This window comes from Erinaceus europaeus, chromosome 3, assembly GCF_950295315.1.
Source record: "Erinaceus europaeus chromosome 3, mEriEur2.1, whole genome shotgun sequence".
NCBI classification, from domain to species: domain Eukaryota; kingdom Metazoa; phylum Chordata; class Mammalia; order Eulipotyphla; family Erinaceidae; genus Erinaceus; species Erinaceus europaeus.
Genome location: NC_080164.1, coordinates 63,954,473 through 63,976,331, shown reverse-complemented (window position 1 = coordinate 63,976,331; position 21,859 = coordinate 63,954,473). Strand labels below are relative to the sequence as shown.

The window sequence follows — 21,859 nt, the reverse complement described above, 5'->3', positions numbered from 1 at the left end:
AATGAAATGGATTTAGGGATGGTGGGTTCAGGGGCTGGGTAGCAGCACAGCTGTAGAGAGCATATATCACCATGCACAAGATCTTAGGTTCCCTGGTCCACTTGTAGGGGGAAGGCTTCACTGCTGGTATCCTTTACCAATCCCCCCATCTCCAATTTCTGTTGTCTTATTAGAAAAAAGGGAGGGGTGTGCTGGGATCAGTGTGGCCACTCAACAGTGGTTCTAGTGGAAAAGAAAAATGGATCAAATAGCACACCTGGCAGAGCATGACACCATGCTCAAGGACCAGGATTTAAGCTCCTAGTCCCTGACTGCTTCAACAGCAGTACTATTAAAAACAAAAAAGTTGCCAGGAGTGGGGAGCTCAGGCCAGTATTAAATCACTGCAATAACCCTGGTAATAGGAAAAAGAATTGATGGGTAATATAAAAATGTTACTATCTGGAGTCCAGGTTAACAACAGGTTAAGCGCATGCGACATAAAGCACAAGGACTAGTTTAAGGACCCTGGTTCCAGGCCCCAGCTCCCCACCTGCAGGGGAGTCACAGGCAGTGAAGTGGTTCTGCAGGTATCTATCTCTTCCCCCTTCTCTCCATTTCTCTCCTATCCAACGTCGACATCAACAACAGTAATAACTACAACAATAAAACAAGGGCAACAAAAAGGAGTATTTTTTAAAAAGACCCTGAAGGTTCTTCTTTAAAAAAATTACTAAGTAAATTTTGTTAGTATAAACTGACAATTCATGACTGCTAGTAAAATGTATACTGGCTATATAAATAATAGGAATAAAGGAGTGATAATTGCAATGAAGGGGGCCAGGCAGTGCTGCATCTGGTTAAGCACACATAGTGTGTAAGGACCCAAGTTTAAGCCCCTCGTCCCAACTTGTAGGGGGAAAGCTTCACAAGTGGTGAAGCAGGGCTGCAGGTGTCTGTCTCTACCTCCCCCACCCCTCTCAATTTGTCTATCCAATAATAAAAATTTTTTTAAAAAATATTTTTCCCTTTTTGTTGCCCTTGTTTTTATTGTTGTAGTTATTGTTAGTGATGTCGTCGTTGTTGGATAGAACAGACAGAAATGGAGAGAGGAGGGAGAACGGGGTAGTGCAGCACGTGCGCTTAACCCGCTGCACTACCGCCCAACTCCCAATAAAATTATTTTTTAAAAATTACCCTGATGATAAAGATCTATGATTAGAAAAAATTGCAATGAAGAGAATTATGTGTACATGTAGAACCTGAACACCACGTCAATTGTATTTATAATTAAGACAAGTCGCATTTAAAAATCAGTGATTTTGAAAATCAGACAGGGTGCAGTCTTAATTGAAACAGACAATGAGGTTCAAATCACCAATCCATCCTTTAGTATATATCTTGAGCAAATTACTTCTCTGCTTCAATCTTTTTAAATGTAGAACAGCAGTGACTATAGAGGACTATAATAGCATATGAACAGTGCCTAACACAAGCACTTAAAGACAATTAGCTATTATGATACAGTGAACTTCCTTCCCATCTTTTTAATTTTTTTTCCCCAAATAGCATCACTCTGGGCATATGTGATGCCAGGTACTGAACTCAGGACCTCGTACTTGAGAGTACAATAGTTTATCCATTGTGTTATGTCTTTACCCTTTGAGACATTTCCATATTGCTTTTAATTAACCCCCTTTTAATTTCTCAACCTTGAACTAATAAGTCGCTTTTATTATTTTTAATTGCTATCAGGCTTATTGCTGGGGCCGCCATTATGAATCTACCATTCCTGGTGGCCATTTTTTCTTTTTTCTTTTATTTGACAGGAGAGAGAGATTGGGAGAGGGGAGGGGAGATGAGGAGAGAAAGGTAGACACCTGCAGACCTACTTCACAAGTGGTGAAGTGTCCCTCCTGCAGGTGGGGAGCAGGGGCTCAAACCAGAGTCCTTACACATGGTGGTATATGCGCTTAACCAGATGTGCCACCACCCAGCACCTAAACTGATAAAACTTTATCCTTGCTTCACTTACTGGTTCTTCTAAGGTATCATTTCTGAATTGAGAATGGTTATGAATGAAGGAGAAAAATGAGAAATACTGAAGTGATTTCTTCAAATTTCTACTGTATAAATGGTCCTAAGACCGGCTGCTCCCACATTTGTACCCAGTGTCCATTTTCTTCAAAACTCTGAGTGGACATGGTCAGAATCTGGTTCGGGAGGGTTAGAATTTGAAGAGTCTATGTTTGAAGGACTTGAATCTCCAACCGGCTCAAAGGGTCGTAAGTTTGCATAAGTCACTTCTTGGGCCAGCTGCTCCAAGGAAGGGCGGCCTAATACCAGGTTTCGAAGTGAGATACAAGTCATCAGGAAGCTGAAAAAGAAAAGGGTGACCGAATCAAAACCTATTTCATCACATAAATTCCTACCAAAATCTTTAAAGAGCACCTGGTCCTAATACCTCTCACCTAGGAATAAAAAAAACAAACAAACAAAAAAAACCCAACCTCACCCTCAAGAGACTCGCTTATCTGACTGGGAAGGCACCCAGTCTTTACAGTCTGGGAAAGTATTCCAGGGGGGAATAGGAATAACATAACCAAAGGGGAAGTTGGAGAAAGTTGAGGCAGAACATTTTTTTTTCTTGCCTCCAGGGTCACTGCTGGGGCTCGGTGCCTGCACTATGAATCTATTGCTCCTGGAGGCCATTTTTTTGTTGCCCTTGTTTACTGTTGTTATTATTGTTATTGCTGTCACTGTTGGATAAGACAGAGAGAAATGGAGAGAGGAGGGTAAGACAGAGGGAAAGATACACCTGCTGCTTCACCACTTGTGAAGCAAGCCCCCTGCAGGTGGGAAGCCGGGGGCTCGAACCCGGATCCTTACGCCGGTTTTGTGCCATATCCGCTTAACCCACTACACTACTGCCCAGTCCCAGAGGCAGAACATTTGACAGGCCATTTGTTCTTCCATCAAACTGGAGAGTGGAGAGGGGAAGACACTGTTTAACTGCCCTTTCCTGAGAAAGAGTCTACTAATACCCATAACCAGAGAAAAGTTGCCCAGCTGAAGGTAATGACAGATACTGTGGGTGAAAACTCACCTGCGGCGAAATATATAGAGCTTTCGCAGCAAGAAGCGGAGGAACCGCTCATGGAAAGGGGTATTTCGCCGGCGTTCAATTTCCTGGAGCTTGCGCTGGCGTCTAAGAAAGGTTTGAACTAGAGGTGTTGGCTCAGGGCCTCCTTTCACTTCTCCTTCCAGCAGAGGTTGCAGCTCTGGAGGTAGAGGTGCTGTTTCTGTCCAGAAGATGGTTTTAAAAAGAAGGATCAATAATAAAAATTTTCTCTTAGAACTCTTGTATTAGCTAGAAGTTTTTGTTTTGTTTTAGTAACTTGAGACTAGAGCACCAGCGCTGTGCTGGGAAGCAAACCCAGGGTCTCAAGCATGCAAAGTAAGTACTCTACCACTGACCCACCTCTCCAGCCTCTCCAGTTCATCCTTTAATGGCTAGATCCTCATAACTTTGACTTCTAACAAGTTAACTGTCAATTCAATTTTTTCTTTCTTTTTCACTTTGGCTTACAGTGACATGTGAGAAAGTCTTTGCATATCCATGATGCTGTCTCCCCCCTCCCTTAAATCTTCATATACTCACCACTTCCATTCTCCACTTTCTCCTTCAATTCTTGCAGATACGCCAGGTCTTGCTCCAGTGCAAGCTCTGTAGTGTTGACATACATGTACATGTAGCAGGAAGGACCCGATGATGTTGTATACACTTTGTGGTACTCACCAGCTGGTAACTGATAAGGAGAAAAGAAATGGGTTTCTTTCTTTCTTCCTTCTTTCCTTCCTTCATTATCTTCATTTATTTACTGGATAGAGACAGCCAGAAATTGAGAGGGAAGGGAGTGATAGAGAGGGAGACAGATAGCTGCAGCACTGCTTCACCACTTGCAAAGTTTTCCTCCTGCAGGTAGGGACCAGGAGCTCAAACCCAGGTCCTTGTGCACTGTAAAATGTGCTCTTAACCAGGTGCACCACCACCCAGCCCCACAAAAATGGATTTATTTCATTCTAACCTTTCTTTAGTGAGCCTACAGGCTCCTTATACTACCCCTCCAGGTATCTACCCTCTCAGTGAGCAGTAAAACACAGGGGAACTGACTAGAAGTCCTGGATGGGGCTAGTCACAGCCCCAGGAGGCCTTGTTTTTTGAGAACCATCTGCAGTATTGCACTGATAAAGCATTATGAGTCCATAGTTAACTCCACTCATCTAAATGTTCTGCCCTTGCTAATGCCAGGACAATACCTGCATTTTTTCTCCTTCCCGAAGAGTCTGATTCTTCTGTTCTGCCACCAGTTCCACAATCACCTCCCCCTGCAGCAGCTGGATGCTAGTATTGCCCAGGTCTTCACTCACAAAATTCTCCAGGTGCAGCCCTGCCAAGGCAACAAAGTTCCCCCATCCCACACTCTAACCAGGACAGAGACACACACTTTTATCACAAACTCAGCTTTCTGAAACATTCTTCCCAACAGAAGCATACCCTCCCCCACCCATTGTCCCATGCAAAGTCCTCGGCCAAGGATGTCAGGAGGAAAGAAAGCAAAGCCTCTCCATGCTTTCTTCCATACCAGGAAAGTCTGCAATGAAGACCACCTCCGTGTGGTTATCTAGGTTGCTCTTAATTTCCTGTAACTTGGTTCTCCAGGGAGACAGGTCCATCAACAGTGGCTGCAGCCACGGCGTACGCTGGAAAGGGGACCAGGTGGCCTGCACAATGTCCACACGAGGGTCAAAGATCCTTAGGAAAGAAAGCCACGTTCTAAGGAGGCCACAGCCAGCCAGTCACTCACCCAAGCTCCCAGTTCTGTTCCTTCCTTTCAGCACTGTTCTCTACTATAGCCATGAGAAGCAGGGTGAGAGTGGGAGGATTCTGGTGCACTGGGAAGAGTGGGGGTTAGTGGAGGTTACAGGAGAGCTGTGTTGAGTTTCAGAAAGTCAATTACTTTGTCTTCTGGATGATGGTGCCCCCTACTGGAAACAATCAGATATGCCCACAACCAGGTCAACAGAGACATGCATCAGAGGATAGTCTTCTAAGCAAGATATCACTGGGGAGCATGGGATATGTATATATCAGCAAAAAGAAGCCAAACTTCAGTTTTCCCCTTCTTTGTCCCCTTGCCCACCTCTGCTGGAAGCGATCATTGATGGAGACCCAAATATCAAAGTAGATCTGGGGCTCAGTGACATTGTACTTGGGAAGAAGGTGGCTCAGGCAAGTGGCATATTGCTTCAGCATGTCTGCGTGATCCTTCCATCGTCGGCTCTGTGTGAATACCTGCCCCAAGTTCTCACATTAGTCCCAGCTCATCATTTTCAATCTCCTGGGCGGGTCATGCACTGCCAACAGCACAAAGAGATCCCTGCCTACTCCCTATCTGGACCAGAAAAGGGGGGTTTCGTGGTGGGTAGAAGCTTATCTTTGGGGGAAAGAAAAACTTACCATCGCTAGACTAGTGGTATTTACATTTCCTAAATCTAGTTTCAGTTCACAGAAGTGAATGATACCCTACTTCAACCCACACATATGGAAGTTCAACCCAACAATAATTTGTTTTAGAATTGTGTTAAGACCAAACTAGACCCCCAAAGCTTTGGAGAGCTCTGGAAAATAGTAAATAGCATCAGATGTCTCACCCCAGGGTTAAGGTAGCCCAGCTCGCCAGTGCGACCATCACGGTAGGTGATCTTGACATGCTGGTGGGAGCGGGAATGTACCATCATGTCCCAGGAATATCCATACAGCCCATTGGTCCAGTTGTTATAGCCCTGGGAAGGCGGAGCAGGGGAGTCAGCTGGATAATTCCCATCTTAACCCCATCCCCCTACCAGGAAAGAGCTGCAAAATCAGCCCCATACTTTCTCTACTGCTGTCACCTCTGCCACTTTTATTTATTTATTTTTTAATGTTTTATTTATTAATGATGGGGGAGGACTACTAGAGCATCATTCTGGCACAGGAGATGCCGGACCTCATGCTTGCAAGGTCGGCACCATACACACTATGCCACCTCTCAGGTCCTGTTTTTTTTTTTTTTTTTTTTTTTAAGATAGAAATAGACAGGCAGAGAGAAGGAAATAGACCATAGCAGCAAAGCTTCTCTCCATTTGGTGGTGGTTGCAGGCAGTGGTTGGTGTATGTGAGAAACTGGGCTGGAACCTAAGTTGAGTACATGCAAAGCAGCATACTGTCCAAATGAGCTATTTCACCAGCCTTCTGTCTCCTCGAAGCTACCTACATACCTGGGTGAGGAAGTGGGAGTAGGGCAGGAAAAGCTGTTCCAGGAGGTAGATGAGGGTGAAGGTAGTGCCTAGATGGTGGCGTAGCCCTGGCTTCTGGCCACCTTTGGCCCGGCTCTTCTTATACACACAGGAAGCACTCGGCTGAGGGGCAGCCTTAAGGGGCAGCAGTTCTTGCAGCCTTTTGGGGCAGTGGGATACCAGCTTCCGAGGCCATTCGGCAGAGCAAAAGAGAGGGCTGCTAGCCAGCATGACATAGGGGAACATACCTAAAAAAGCAGGAGAAAAGCAGCTCAGAAGTTTGCTTGGGAGAATGTGGGTAATCCCCTCAACTCGCTTCCCTTCAGACACATCTCTGAGTTATTCTACTGAAAATAAAAAAGCTAGGGACTGGGCAATGGTGCACTAGTTAACATGCGTTTTAATATGTGCAAGGACCCAGGTTCAAGCCCCCAGTCCCCACCTGCAGGAGGAAAGTTTCACATGCAGTAAAGCAGTGCTTCAGGGGGTCTCTCTGTCTCTCTTTCAATTCCCATTCCCTCTCAATTTTTCTATCCTATCAAATAAAATAAATAAATATAGTCTTTTAAAAAAGTTATTAGCTGTGATCTGGGGGGTGGTGCAGTGGATAAAGCACTGGGCTCTTAAGCATGGGGTCCTGAGTTTGATCCTGGCAAGCATGTGCACCAGAGTGATGTCTGGTTGTTTTACTCTCTCCTCCTATCTTTCTAATAAAAGTTATTAGCTACAGGAACTTACTTCCTGGGAATACTGTAGTAGTGTGTGCACTTAACCAGGTGCGCCACCACCTGGCCCCAGAAACACTTTAACATATAGCACACTAACCTCAGAAGTTCCAATCCTCTTCTCCCTGACTTAATTCCATTTCATAGTTACTGCAATAGGCCACATTTAGCTCCTGTTCCCATCACTAACTATTCCCACTCCCAAACCATGTATCTGGCGAATCCCTCTTCCTACAAATCTGTGGTTTCCAGTTTCCTACTAGATCTATGTACTAACCAATGCTGAAAAGCTGGGAATTCATGCAGTGAAAGTAGGACACGAAGAAGAGACCAATGGATCTTGAGGCATCAAAGAAGAGCAGGAAACCAGCCAAGAGGTCCAGCATCAGTCCACACCAGTGCACCACTAGCAGACTAGTCATCTCCTCAGACAATATTAGTCTGCAGACAGGAAGGGCAAAGGTCAACCCAGGGTTCACAGCATATTCATAACACCTCTGTGTATCCCTGGCCGATGTATCTTCCCCAGCAAGTGATTAGAGAGGTCTGCACAAAGATCCTCTGTGGGGACCTGGCAGGACATGGACTTCACATGTTTCTTCTTTCCTTTTTGAGGTTTGTTTATTTATTTATTTATTTTGATAGGACAGTGAGAAATTGAGAGGGAAGAGGGACTGGGTGGTGGTGCACCAGTTAAGCACACGTTAAACATGCTCAAGGACGCAGCTTCAAGCCCCCAGTCCCCACCTGTAGAGGGAAAACTTCATGAGTGATAAAGCAATGTCGCAGGTGTCACTCTCTCCCACTATATCTCCCCTTCCCCTCTTGATTTCTCTGTCTCTATCTAACAATAAATAAGTAAAATATTTTAAAAGGGGGGGAGGGGAGGAGAAACACTTGTAGCTCTGCTTCACCTTTCATTAAGCTTCCCCCTGGGGGCCTGAGCCAGGTCCTTGGGCATGGTAACGTGTGTGCTCAACCTGGTGCAGCACCACGCAAACTCTCTCTCTCTTCTTCCACCCACTCACTCTTTTCACTGAGCACTGCTTAGTTCTGGCTTATGGTAGTGAGAGGGATTGACTCTGGACTTTAGTACCTTAGGCATGAAAGTCTTTGTATAACCATTAAACTACCTCTCCAGTCCCCCCCCCCCCACCCTTTTAAAGACAGATTTATTTATAACAAGAGAGAGAACTGGGAAAGGAAGTAGCATAATAGCTATTCAAAGAGACTCTCATGCCTAAGGTTCCAGAGTCACAGGTTCTACTCCCACACCACCCTAAGGCAGTGCGCTGGCATCAAGGAGCACAATCAGTAAACTGCACATGTTGCCATGTACAGGGGCCCGGGTTCAAGTTACCCGTGCCTATTATAGAGGAGACGCTTCATGATCAGTGGAACGTTGCTACAAGTATCTCCCCTACTTTCTGTCTCCCTTCATTCTATCTCTTTCAACCTCTAAAAAAAAAAAAAAAAGTGGTATTGTGATTGTATATGTACTGAGCCACTGCCCTGGTGGTAAAAGAAAAAGAATCAGGAAGTGCAAAGATCCTCTCTTCTCTTCTCCATAGATATCCTGCCATCCTCAGCACTGCTCAGCTGTGGTTTATGGTGGTACAGGAGATTATACCTGGGACTTCAGAGCCTCAGGCATGACAGTCTTTTGCATAACCATTATGCTATCTCTCCCACTCATAAATAAGTCTTTAAGGAAGAAAAAGCATTATATTGGGAGTTGGGCGGTAGCGCAGCAGGTTAAGCGGAGGTGGCACAAAGCGCAAGGACCAGCTTAAGGATCCCGGTTGGAGGCCCCAGCTCCCCATCTGCAGGGGAGTCGCTTCACAGGTGGTGAAGCAGGTCTGCAGGTGTCTATCTTGCTCTCCCCCTCTGTCTTCCCCCTTCTGTCTCCATTTCTCTCTGTCCTATCCAACAACCACGACATCAACAACAACAATAATAACTATACCAATAAAACAAGGGCAACAAAAAGGAATAAATATTTTTTTTAAAAAAAGCATTAGGCTTTCAAGCATGAGGTCTTGAGTTCAATCTCCAGAAGCACATGTACCAGAGAGATGTCTGGTTCTTTCTCTCTCTTCCAATCTTTCTCATCAATCAATAAATAAAATCTTAAAAATATATATTTAAAAAAGAGAGCAAGAGGGAGTGAGACAGACACCTGCAACACTGCTTTACCACTTGCAAAAGCTTTCCCCCTGGGAGTCGGGTTGTAGTACAGCAGGTTAAGCGCAGGTGGCGCAAAGCACAAGGACCGGCATAAGGATCCCGGTTCGAACCCTGGCTCCCCACCTGCAGGGCAGTCGCTTCACAGGCGGTGAAGCAGGTCTGCAGGTGTCTATCTTTCTCTCCTCTTCTCTGTCTTCCCCTCCTCTCTCCATTTCTCTCTGTCCTATCCCACAACGACAACAACAATAATAACTACAACAATAAAACAACAAGGGCAACAAAAGGGAATACATAAATAAAATAAATATTAAAAAAAAAAAAAGAGAGAGAGAGAGAAAAAAAAAGCTTTCCCCCTGCAGGTGAGGACTGGAGGCTTGAACCTGGGTCTTTGCACATTGTAATATGTGCTCTCAACCAGGTGTGCCACCACCTGGCCCGGAACCTAGAACTTTTTATTTTAATCTGTCTGTATGCAATAGAGAGAAATGAGTTCAGGGCTGTACCATTCTTGAAACTCCCTTGATGCTATCTCTTGGTCATTCCCATGTGATACTGAGACTGAATCCAGGGCCTCAGGCATGGAAAGTAAGCAGCTTACCTGCTGTGCTCTACCATGCCTAAGGCCTAGATCCTTTGGTCATTTACTCTGCCTTCTGCTGAGTACAAAGATAAGAGCATAGAGGGGAGTGTGTGTGGCAATTTCAAGTAGAGAAGAAACAGCAGTCATCACAGCATATGAGGGAGACTAGCCATCTGTTCTGCTCCTTTGTCTCAGCAAGGTCTTTGTGTGACTGTCACTCACTTGAAGGGGCTAAAGAGCCAGTGGCGGGACAGGTTTTCCATGGAGTAGCCTTCAACCCAGTCTGCATCCAGTTTTTTCACACCAGCAATGAAATACACAATGAAGATCTGCAAACACAAAATGCAAAATAAACGATTAAATAAAAACAGAGCCTTCCTTTCTGTAGTGAAAAATAGTTATCTGGGAGCAGGCAATGGCACACCCTGTAAAGCACACACATTACCATGTACGAGGGTCAGGTTCAAGTCCTCGGTCCCCACTTGTAGGGGTGAAGTGAAGCAGGACTGTAGGTCTCTCTGTCTCTCTCTCCTTCTCTCTCTATCCCCCCTTCCCTCTCAATTTTTTTTGGTCTCTACCAAAAAACATAAACAAATGTTAAAAAAAAAAAACACAAACTATTAGAGGGGCTGGTTGTTGATGTACCTGGTTAAGTGCGCATATTACAGTGCAAAAGGACCCAGGTTCAAGTCCCTGCTCCCCACCTACAGGGGGAAAGCTCTTTGAGTGGTGAAGCAGAGTTGCAGGTGTCTCTCTCTTTATCTCCTACTCTCAATTTCTCTGTTTCTATCCACAATAAATAATATATATATGTAATAGTTTCACTCATCTGTGGAATCCAAAGATCTCTCTCTCTCTCTCTAAACAAATTGTCTTTAAGACTTTGTAGGAAGTATGGTAGATATCTTTGGGAGGATGGGGACACAAATTTGGTGGTGGGTGCAGTATAGAACCATACCCTGTAATCTTACAATCTTGTAACCTACTGTTAATAGCAAATAAAACATGGCAAGAAAAATTTGTCTTTTCTGTCTTGTGGTAAAACACATTATGAAGCTCATATTATAAAAAATAAAAATGAGGGAGTCGGATGGTAGTGCAGCAGGTTAAGAGCACAAATTTCCCAATTTTACTACAAAGCTATAGTAATTAGGGCAGTATGGTACTGACCCAATTAGGATTGGCATAGATAAAAGGAATGAAAAGGAGTCAGGCTATAGCACAGTGGGTTAAGTGCAGGTGGTGCAAAGTGCAAGGACCAGAGTAAGGATCCTGGTTCCAGCCCCTGGCTCCCCACCTGCAGGGGAGTCGCTTCACAGGCAGTGAAGCAAGTCTATAGCTCTCTATCTTGTCCCCTCCTCTCTCGATTTCTCTCTGTCCTATCCAACAATGACGACAACAATAATAACTACAAAAGTAAAAATTTAATAAAATTGAAAAAAAGGATGGAAGGAAGAGAAATATTTACTTATCCAACAAAAACTTGATACCCTACCAATGCCAGTCATAGTACTAGGCACACAGAAAAAAAGTCATGAGATAGGAATGTTCTAATCAAACAAAGACAAGAATCTCTTCTCTCCATGACAAGGTGAGATAACTTAGATATTAGAGGACTGGAGACAAGGGGAAAAGCCAGATTAGTCTCCCAGGAAAAGGGAGAAATGAGAAGGTGCAGAGAGGAGAGTCGAGTGCAGTCTGGCAGTGAGATGGTTATACTGACAACTGCTGGTGAAGGCCCCATCCTCTTGCCCAGGATACCACACCTGGCCACGCAGCACAGCATAGTTCCAGAGGGGCACGTGGGCATTCCGCTTGCGGGAATTCAATAAGCCATCTACAGACCTAAACAGGGAGAGGCAAAGAATGAGGAAGAGCTCTCAGTTTAGTCACATGATCACCTTCCTTGTTTTAAAAAAATAATTTTTTAAAAAAATTTTATTTATTTTCCCTTTTGTTGCCCTTGTTTTTATTGTTGTTGTAGTTACTATTGTTGTCGTAATTGTTGGATAGGACAGAGAGAAATGGAGAGAGAAGGGGAAGACAGAGAGGGAGAGAAAGATAGACACCTGCAGACCTGCTTCACTGCCTGTGAATCGACTCCCCTGCAGATCACCTTTCTTTTTTTTTTTAATATTTTTTAATATTTTATTTATTTATTCCCTTTTGTTGCCCTTGTTGTTTTATTGTTGTAGTTATTATTGTTGTCGTCGTTGTTGGATAGGACAGAGAGAAATGGAGAAGGGGAAGACGGAGGGGGGAGAGAAAGATAGACACCAGCAGACCTGCTTTACCGCTTGTGAAGCAACTCCCCTTCAGGTGGGGAGCCAGGGTTTGAACTGGGATCCTTATGCCGGTCCTTGAGCTTCACGCCACATGTGCTTAACCCGCTGCACTACCACCCGACTCCCGATCACCTTTCTTTTTAAAGGTGATCACACAACCCAGGCAATCTCCCATGTCCTCTCTGGTCCTCTGAGTTATTCAGAAGTCCCTTAGAATTAGTTGCGTGGGGGGTCGGGCGGTAGCGCAGTGGGTTCAGCGCATGTGGCACAAAGTGCAAGGACGGAGTAAGGATCCCGGTTCGAGCCCCCAGCTCCCCACCTGCAGGGGCGTCGCTTCACAGGCGGTGAAGCAGGTCTGCAGGTGTCTATCTTTCTCTCCCCCTATTTGTCTTCCCTTCCTCTCTCCATTTCTCTCTGTCCTATCCAACAACAATGACATCAATAACAATGATAATAATAACCACAACAATGGTAAAACAACCAGGGTAACAAAAAGGGAAAGAATGGCCTCCAGGAGCGGTGGATTTGTGGTGCAGGCACCGAGCCCAGCAATAACCCTGGAGGGAAAAAAAAAAAAGAATTGGTTGTGTGGGGGCTGGGAGTGGTGTACCTGGTAGAGTGCACACATTCCATGCGTACATACCTGGGGTTCAAGCCTCTGGCCCTCATCTGCAGGGGCGAAACTTCACATGTGGTGTCTCTCTATTTCCATTTCTCCCTCTTTCTCTCTCTCTTTAATGTTTCATTAATCTATTAATGAGAGAAATAAGATGGGAGAGAGAAAGAGACCCAAACGTCACTCTAGTACATGTGCTGCCAGGGCTTGAACTCAGGATGTCATGCTTAAGAGTCCAGCACTTTATCTACTCTACCGCCACAAGGACAGCTATCTTCCTTCCCTCTCAACTGCTCTGTTTCTATCAAAAAGGAAAAAATGGCCACCAAGAGTGGTGGACTCGTTCTGCAGGTACTGAGCCTTAGGGATAACTCCGGTGGCAATTTAAGAGGAATTAGCTGAGTGGCCCAGGAGGTCACCCAGTAGATACATCACTGAACTCAAGAGCATGAGGTCTCCAGCACTGCAAGTGCTAGTGTGATGTTCTGGTTCTCTCTCTTTCTTCCTTTTCAAATAAATAAATAAATAAGGAGTCAGGTGGTAGCGCAGCGGGTTAAGCGCACATGGCGCAAACTGCAAGGATCAGCATAAGATCTAGCCCTCAGCTCCCCACCTGCAGGGTAGTCACTTCACAGGCAGTGAAACAGGTCTTCAGGTGTCTATCTTTCTCTCCCTGTCTTCTCCTCCTCTCTCCATTTCTCTCTGTCCTATCTAACAATGACAAAAACAATAATAACTACAGCAATAAAACAACAAGGGTAACAAAAGGGCATAAGTAAATGAATATTTAAAAATAAATAAAAGTAAAAATAAATAAATCTTTTAAAATTATTATTATTTGAGTAAATTATAGTTTGGTTCCCTAGTTCACTTGGTAGACAATGAAGATTACGAAACAATTTTTTTAGTAAGGACTGGAAAAAAATGTCACTTAGATAGTGTTTAACAAGACACTGAAGTTTTGGTGGTCCCTTTCCACTTTACCTGTCTGTTTTTTTACCAGAGCGTTGCTTACCTCTGGCTTATGGTGGTGCTGGGGATTAGGCCTGAGACCTTTGATGCAGCAGGCATGACAGTCTTTTTGTATAACCATTATGCTATCTCCTCAGTCTTGTCCCCTCAAATTTTAAGTGAATATTTTAGGTGATCAAAGAAATAATGCCAAACAAAAAGTCCCACATTTATCACTAGTTATCAAATTCATGTGTTTTAATGGGTCAAACCAGGGAAAAGACTAATGCTAAGAAAATGACTGAAATAGAACAAACTTGGAAGTTCTTGAAAAATCCAAAACTTTATGCAAGTATGCATAGTGGGTCTTTGTTTGTTTTTGTTGTTTTCTGTCAAAATCAATAGCCAAGACATTTCATAGACCTGGATGCCAGGAGGTAGTATCTATAAAATGGGAACACTAGACCTCACAGGGTTGTTCTCCTTCCAGAGAACTGATATTGATAAACTGAGGCTTTAGATAGATACATTATGGGGAAGCAGAGGAAAGCAGGCTTTCAAGAACACAGTGACCAAGCAAAGAAGCTGGGGAAAGGACTGCTTACACTTGTAGTCAAGAGCAATGTAGTCAACAGCTGAGGATTCTTTTTATTATTATTTTTCTTACCAGAGCACTGCTCAGCTCTGGCTTATGGTGGTGCAGGGGATTGTACCTGGGACTTGATGGAGCCTCAATGTGCACTTAACCCCCTGAGCTACAGCCCTATTTTTTTTTTAATCTTTATTTATGTATTATTGGGTAGAGACAGAAATTGACAGGGGAGGGGGAAATAGGGAGGGGAAGAGACGGAGAGAGACCTGCAGCCCTACTTCACCACTCATGAAGCATTTTCCCTCCAGGTGGGAGGCAGGGGCTTGAACACCTGGGTCCTTGCACACTGTAATGTGTGCACTTAACCATGTGTGCTACCACCTGGCCCCCTGACATCTCATATTTGCTTTCAGTGGGAATCTTTAAACTCTACTATTCAGTCTCCAAACCCCTTCTCCACCTCCCCAAATGTGGGGGAGGGTTACCTGTCCTTCCGATATGACTGCCTCACTGCAAGTCCTATTCTTGGCTCTAACTCTGCCCCTCTGGACTGCTGCAGAGAAAGTCTGCTTTCTCTTCCACATGAATGCCCTTGAAGTATCTGAAAACAGCTATGTCTCATAGTGGGGGTTGTATTGTTAAATGGGAATCTGGGGAATGTTATGCATGTACAAACTATTGTATTTACTGTTGAATGTAAAACATTAATTCCCCAATAAAGAAATAAATTATTAAAAACAAAACAAAACAAAACAAACAAAAAAAAAAAAACAGCTATGTCTCTTCTTCTAAGAGAATGACAGGAAGCAGAGAGATCAAAGTACCTGGGGAGATGTGGAAAGAGTGAAGGGGCAGGAAGGCATTTTGCTTGTTAATTTATTTACCTATTTTTCTTTTTTGTCATCATCAGGGCTTCACTGCTTTGGGATGACATTTTTGTTCAGACAGAGATAGACAAGAGAAAGAAAGAGGAGAAAGAGAGAAAGAAAAGACTTAAAAAGACCACAGCATTGAAGCTATCTTCAACGCAGTGGGAGCCGAGCTTGAACTTGGGTGGTACACTTGGCAAAGCAGTACACTATCCAAGTGAGTTATTTTATTGGCCTGCATTTTTTTTGGTCATGCCAAGTTGCCCAACCCTTACAGAATCTTCCCCCATCCAAACCCATCCAGATCAAGGTATGGCTTATAACCAATTGTGGTTGCACGGTTGAAAATATGCTTGCTGGGGTATTATCTAGGACTTTACTAGCCACCCCTGATAACCATCCTGACCCAATTAATCCCACCCCTCTTGTTCCTTTGACTCATACCAGTAGTGGTTTGCATCCATGAACGTCAGCTGAAAGGCCAACAAACCATACAGATAGGAGTGGTTGTTCCATGATGTCTTGTCCAGGAGAAACACATACCAGTATGGCAGCAGAAATAACACACAGCTTAACCGGTAGCACAGGCCCAGCATCATGCCCAGTGCCCCTGGATTTGTAGGGGGGAAGAGGATTATGAGATCAAGGGGTCACCATGGACCAAGCTCCCCTGGGACAGGCTGTAGGTGGGATTAAGACAAGCCATCAGATATTTTATAAACAGGTAAAGTTAAATGAAAATGATATGCTATTTTAATATTTTTGAAAAGGGTTATGAAGTCACAACTTGGGTGGCACACATATCAGCAGGATGACATTATGTGTCCCCCTAGAAATGAAATGAAGAACCCAAGATGTTGGTCATTCACCAGCATGCTTTGTGGGTTCAGTGAGGTTTGCCAGTCAGTATGCCCAGAACGCCTACAGTTTCCCTCACCCAGAAACATGATGGTATAGACAAGATACATCCAGTCGAGTGGCAGTGGCTGCAGGATATCCAACAAGGGGAAACGGCACACCTCAAGCCCATCCAGGTATCTTCGGTCCAGGGAACTGAGCCCCCTTTCCTGGGGAATGTCCAGCACCATCAACAGCCCTGAGAAGGCAGTGGGGAGAGGGCCACTAGTCCTTAGCAAAGGACGCAGTGAAATACAGTTCAACGAACCTAGCTCTTGGAGTCAACTTCTTTCCTAGCCCTGGAATTCCTCCACTCAACAAATGGTTACTGAGGGACAATTCTGCTAGGCAGTATGCCAGTTGGGTGACCTCAGATCTCCACTGCACCTCACTGAGTCAATTCTCTACTGTGAAAGGGGGTCATATATGTCACAGGTCTACAGAGCGGATTACAGGAGAGAATTGTACATAATGCTACAAAACCTTCAGGTTCTGATAGGAATTTAGAAAGGATCATCCTATTCTGTTATAAAAGTGTTCACGGGTAACGTTTCTTAACTTTTTCCCACTTCCTGGCACACCCAGAAAACACTAATATTTGACCAAAGCCTTAAACTAAACAGAAAGAGCTACTCAAGGTCAAGAAGTCAGCTCTAGCTAAGGCAGGGTTTTCCAGCCTCACTCTCACTGGTTCTCTCACTTTGGGCTAGTTAATTATTTGCTAGGAGGTACTATCCTTTGTGTTATAGGTCATTAGCAGCATCCATGACTCCATACACAGATACTAGTGACCACCTATCCCCCCCAGCCCCACAGTGACAAATAAATATGTCTCCAGATTCCTTTTTTTAATTGGATCTAAAGAGAAATTGAGAGGGGAGGGAGACAGAAAGAGTGACAGATACCTGCAGCTCTACTTCACTACTCATGAAGCTTCCCTCTGCAGTTAGGGACCAGGAGCTTGAACCCGGGTCCTTGCACACTGTAGTATGTGCACTTAACCAGGTGTGCCACCACCTGGTGACCCTCCTCCATGTACTTTTAAATGTCCCCCAGGGAGTAGAATTACTCCCTAATCTTGAGAATCACAAGATTAAAGGGGTTAATAGTACATCTGTGGGGGCTGAGTGGTGGTGCACCTAGTTGAGGACACATGTCACAATGCACAAGGACCCAGGTTCAAGCCCCCTTTTTAATATTTATTTATTTATTTTTACCAGAGCACTGATCAGCTCTCGTTTACAGTGCTGCAGGGGATTGAACCTGGGACTTTGAAGCCTCAAACAAGACAGTCTGTTTGCATAACCATTATGCTATCTACCCCTGCCCAGTTCAAACCCTTGCTCCCCACCTGCTGGGGTAAAAGTTCATGAGTGATGTTGTCTCTCTCCCTGTTATCTCTCCCACCCCTCAATTTCTCTGTTTCTATCCAATAAATGAATATGTATTTCTTTAAAAAGTACACCTGTAACCTACTCTAAAAGAGTACTCTAAACACACGTGGCTATGACATCTGAGTTGGGAAGTTCTAGATTCAGGAGTCACTGCCAAATGTCTGCACTTTCACTCTTGCCATTTCTCTAAAGTCTAGCTCTTAAGAATAGTTACTGAGCAAGTTCATGTTACAAGGAAAATGTATCCCTGTTCCTCTGCCTCTATATTTCGTATAACCTCAAACTTTAATCAGGAGACAAAGCTGAGTTTGATCCTAAATTCCACAGACTTCTTTCATATCATCTACAGCTCTGAGACACAGGAAGCAATGTCCACTAAGTGATTTAGTAGCCAAGGAGTGGACAAGGAACGATCGTCATTGTCCTACCCCATAAGCACAGTGGCACTGTTTGATCACTGAACTTACCAAAGAGAAAACGGAAGACTCCCAGGTTTGCAGGATCTGTTGGTCGATTCAGGAGGGTCACTAGCCTTCTCCAGCTAAACAAATCTGCCCACTCAAAACCGAAGAGTTTTCCCATTCGGCTCTGCCTGGCTCCTGAGGTCTGTCCAACCTTATCTTTGTGTACTTTATCTGCAACCAAATAAATGGAGAGTATGACAATCAGTGAGTAAATGAGTGTTGAGTGTGAGTGTGAGTGTGTGTGTGTGTGTGTGTGTGTGTGTGTGTGTAGGCGCGTGCAGGCAGGGAGCTGGTGCTTTACAACAGGTTCCTCGGCGTAAGGATCCCTGATCGAGCCTCTGGCTCCCCACCTACAGGGGAGTCCCTTCACAAGCGGGGAAGCAGGTCTGCAGGGGTCTTTCTCTCCCCGTCTCTGTCTTTGCCTCCTCTCTCCATTTCTCTCTGTCCTATCTAACAATGATGACATCAACAACAACAATAATAACTACAATTAAAAAAAGGGCAGCAAAAAGCAAAAATAAATAAATATTAAAAAAAATAAAGGGAGTCGGGTGGTAGCGCAGCGGGTTAAGCGCATGTGGCGCAAAGCGCAAGGACCCACGCAAGGATCGCGGTTCCAGCCCCCGGCTCCCCACTTTCAGAAGAGTCGCTTCACAGGCAGTGAAGCAGGTCTGCAAGTGTCTTTCTCTCCTCCTCTCTGTCTCCCCTTCCTCTCTCCATTTCTCTCTGCATTTCTATCCAGCAACGACGACATCAATAACAACAACAATCATAACTACAACAATAAAACAAGGGCAACAAAAGGGAATAAATAAAATAAATATTTTTAAAAGTTTCAAATAAAATTTTAAAAAGGTTCCTCCCCAAGTTACAGAATTCACAGTCCCAGAGCTCCTGTTGGCCTGGCTTCTCCCTCCCGCCCGCGAATACCAGAAACCTTCCTGTACTGATGCTCCTCCTCCAGGGCCACCCAGGATAATTCTCAGCCTGCAACCCACTACACACACAGCGTGCCCGAATGTCATCACCACCCCAAGACGGAGGCTACAATATCACAGGCCGCCCCTTTCTGCGCCGCACGACAGGCTCTGCGCCCACCTGAATCTCCCCGAGTCCGGGCGGACAGCGCCGGATCAGCCATTGTCCAGCAGCCGCCCGTGAGCTGGGCAGCACCGCCCAGACTGGCCCTCTCCTAAGCCCCGCCCCCGACAGCTCAGCACCCGCCGGAAAGTGCCGAACTGTCGTGAAGAGCCATGCCGAACTCCCTGCCTGTCGTTACTGGGCGGGGCCAGGGCAACAGTGGGTGGAGCGAAGGGATGCACCAAGGGGCGGGCCTTGGACTCTCGGACTTTAATTGTCCACTTGGTCGATTCCAAATTATATTCCTCCATGAGGATAATTTCTGGAACCATCCGTTCCACCCCGGTTCCATGGCTGCCAGTTCTTAGCAACATCGCCCGGCCAGATATTCGTCGGGATGCGGCATCATCTAAGTTCATTTCCCGCGTCTACGCTCGACCGGACCTGCCAATATACGCGGATATCTTCGCCCACCCTGTCCAACGCTTGACGTCTCGTCACCCAATCTGGTCCCCTACGCCTACACTGAACTTCTCTGTTCCAGACTCTTGGAAACAGAGTTGGCAGTCAGCTGAGGTCAAGAACAAACACCTCATCACAGACCCCTGCAAGCGTCAACGTTATGATTGGGCCCTCCTCAATCGCTATCGAACAGGCCATGGCCGGTGCGCCGCTATGTTCCGTCGCTGGGGAGCCAGAGACGACCCGAACTGCCCCTGCGGCTCCAGACAGACTATGACCCACATAGTCAACGACTGCCACCTCTCCAGATTCAAAGGAGGTCTCGAAACTTTACATCAGGCTCAACCTGACGCTGTTGACTGGCTACGGAAGAAGGGCAAACGCTAGAAGAATTGCCGCCTGCTAGAAAGAACTCAGTAGTCCGGGAGGTGGCGCAGTGGATAAGGCATTGGACTCAAGCATGAGAGTCTTGAGTTCAGTCCCTTGCCGCACATGTACCAGAGTGATGTCTGGTTCTTTCTCTCTCTCTCTCTCCTATCATTTCTCATGAATAAATAAAATCTTTAAAAAAAAAAAATGAACTGACACGTGGGGACTAATCATCGACAAAGACTATTAAATAGGGAAAGGAAAGTCTCTTCAACAAATGGTGTTGGAAAAATTGGGTTGAAATATGCAACATGGGCCAGGTGGTGGCGCACCTGGTTGAGTGCACATGTTACAATGCACAAGGACCCAGGTTCGAGCCCCTGGTCCCCACCTGCAGGGGGAAAGCTTTGCATTGGCAATGCAGTATTGCAGGTGTCTCTAGGTCTTTCTCCCTCCCTATCACCCCTTTCCTCTCAATTTCTGGCTGTTTCTATCCAATAAATAAAAACAATAAAAAATTAAAAAAAAAAAAAAAAAAGAAACATGCAACAGAAACCGCCGAGTTTTGGCGCACCTTATTGAGTGCACATATTACAGTGCTAAGGTCCGAGCCCCTGGTCCCCACCTAAAGAGGAAAAACTTTGCAAGTGGTGAAGCAGTACTGCAGGGGTCTCTCTGTCTCTCTCCCTCTCTTTTGCCCTCTTCCCCTCGATTTCTGGCGGTCTCTATCCAATAAATCAATAAAGATTAAATATGCAGAAGAATGAAACTGAACCACATTCATCAGATACAAAAGTAAATTCCAAATGGGCCAAAAACTTGTATGTTAGATGAGAAAGTATTAAATACTTAGAAGAAATTATTGGCAGTACTCTTTCCCACCTAAATTTTCAAAATATTTTTATTTATTTTTATTACTAGATAGAAATAAAGAGAAATTGAGAGGGGAGGGGGAGACAGAGAGGGAGAGAGAAAGAGACATTTGCAGCCCTGCTTCACCACTCGTGAAACTTGCCCCCTGAGAGTGGGCCATCTAAATTTTATAAGCATCTTCAACGATACGAATCAAATTGCAAGGAAGACTAAAACAAAAATAAACCAATAAAACTATGTCAAATTAAAAAGCTTCTGCACAGCAAAAGAAACTATCACCCAAACAATGAGACCCCTCAAAGAATGGGAGATCTTTACATGCCATACATCAGACAAGAGGCTAATAACCAAAATATATAAGAACTCGGGAAACTCAGCAACAAAAACACAAATGACCCCATCCAAAAAATGGGGAGAGGATATGAACAGAATATGCACCACAGAAGAGATCCAGAAGGCCAATAGACATATGAAAAAATGCTCCAAGTCACTGATTGTCAGAGAAATGCAAATAAAGACAATAATGAGACACCACTTCACCCCTGTGAGGATGTCATACATCAGAAAAGGTAGCAACACGAAATGCTGGAGAGGTTCAAAGGAACCCTCCTGAACTGCTGGTGGGAATTTCAATTGATCCAGCCCCTGTGGAGAGCAGTCTGGAGAACTCTCAGAAGGCTAGAAATGGTCTTACCCTATGACCCTGCAATTCCTCTCCTGGGATATATCCTAAGGAACCAAGCACAAACATCCAAAAAGACTAGTGTATGCTATGTTCATAGCAGCACAATTTGTAATAGCCAAAACTTTGAAGCAACCTACATATCCAACAACAAATGAGTGGCTGAATAAGTTGTGGTATATATACACAATGGAATACTACTCAGCTATTACAAATGGTGATTTCACCTTCTTCACCTCATCTTGGATGGAGCTTGAAGGAATTATGTTAAGTGAGATAAGCCAGAAAGAGAAGGATGAATATGAGGTGATCCCACTTACAGACAGAAGTTGAAAAATAGGAACAGAAGGGAAAATGCTAAGCAGAACTTGGACTGGAGTTGGTAAAGCTCACATGGCGCTAAGCACAAGGACCGCCATAAGGATCCCAGTTTAAGTCCAATGCTCCCCACCTGCAGGGGGGTCGCTTCACAATCGGTGAAGCAGGTCTACAGGTGTCTATCTTTCTCTCCCCTT

General features: G+C 44.8%; 1 protein-coding gene across 1 annotated transcript; it reads right to left on the bottom strand.

Moving 5' to 3' along the window:
* Nucleotides 1–1,347: 1,347 nt before the first annotated feature.
* Nucleotides 1,348–19,107, bottom strand: GGCX (gamma-glutamyl carboxylase). The gene is made up of 15 exons (XM_007529862.3): nt 18,977–19,107; nt 17,882–18,049; nt 16,061–16,219; nt 15,568–15,733; nt 11,577–11,655; nt 10,033–10,139; nt 7,321–7,484; nt 6,301–6,566; nt 5,695–5,826; nt 5,184–5,335; nt 4,626–4,795; nt 4,300–4,430; nt 3,641–3,788; nt 3,086–3,281; nt 1,348–2,356 (listed from the first exon to the last, which is right to left on the bottom strand). The coding sequence occupies exons 1-15, from the start codon at nt 19,017–19,019 to the stop codon at nt 2,164–2,166; spliced, it is 2,274 nt and encodes a 757-aa protein (XP_007529924.1). The 5' UTR covers nt 19,020–19,107; the 3' UTR covers nt 1,348–2,163.
* Nucleotides 19,108–21,859: the final 2,752 nt, after the last annotated feature.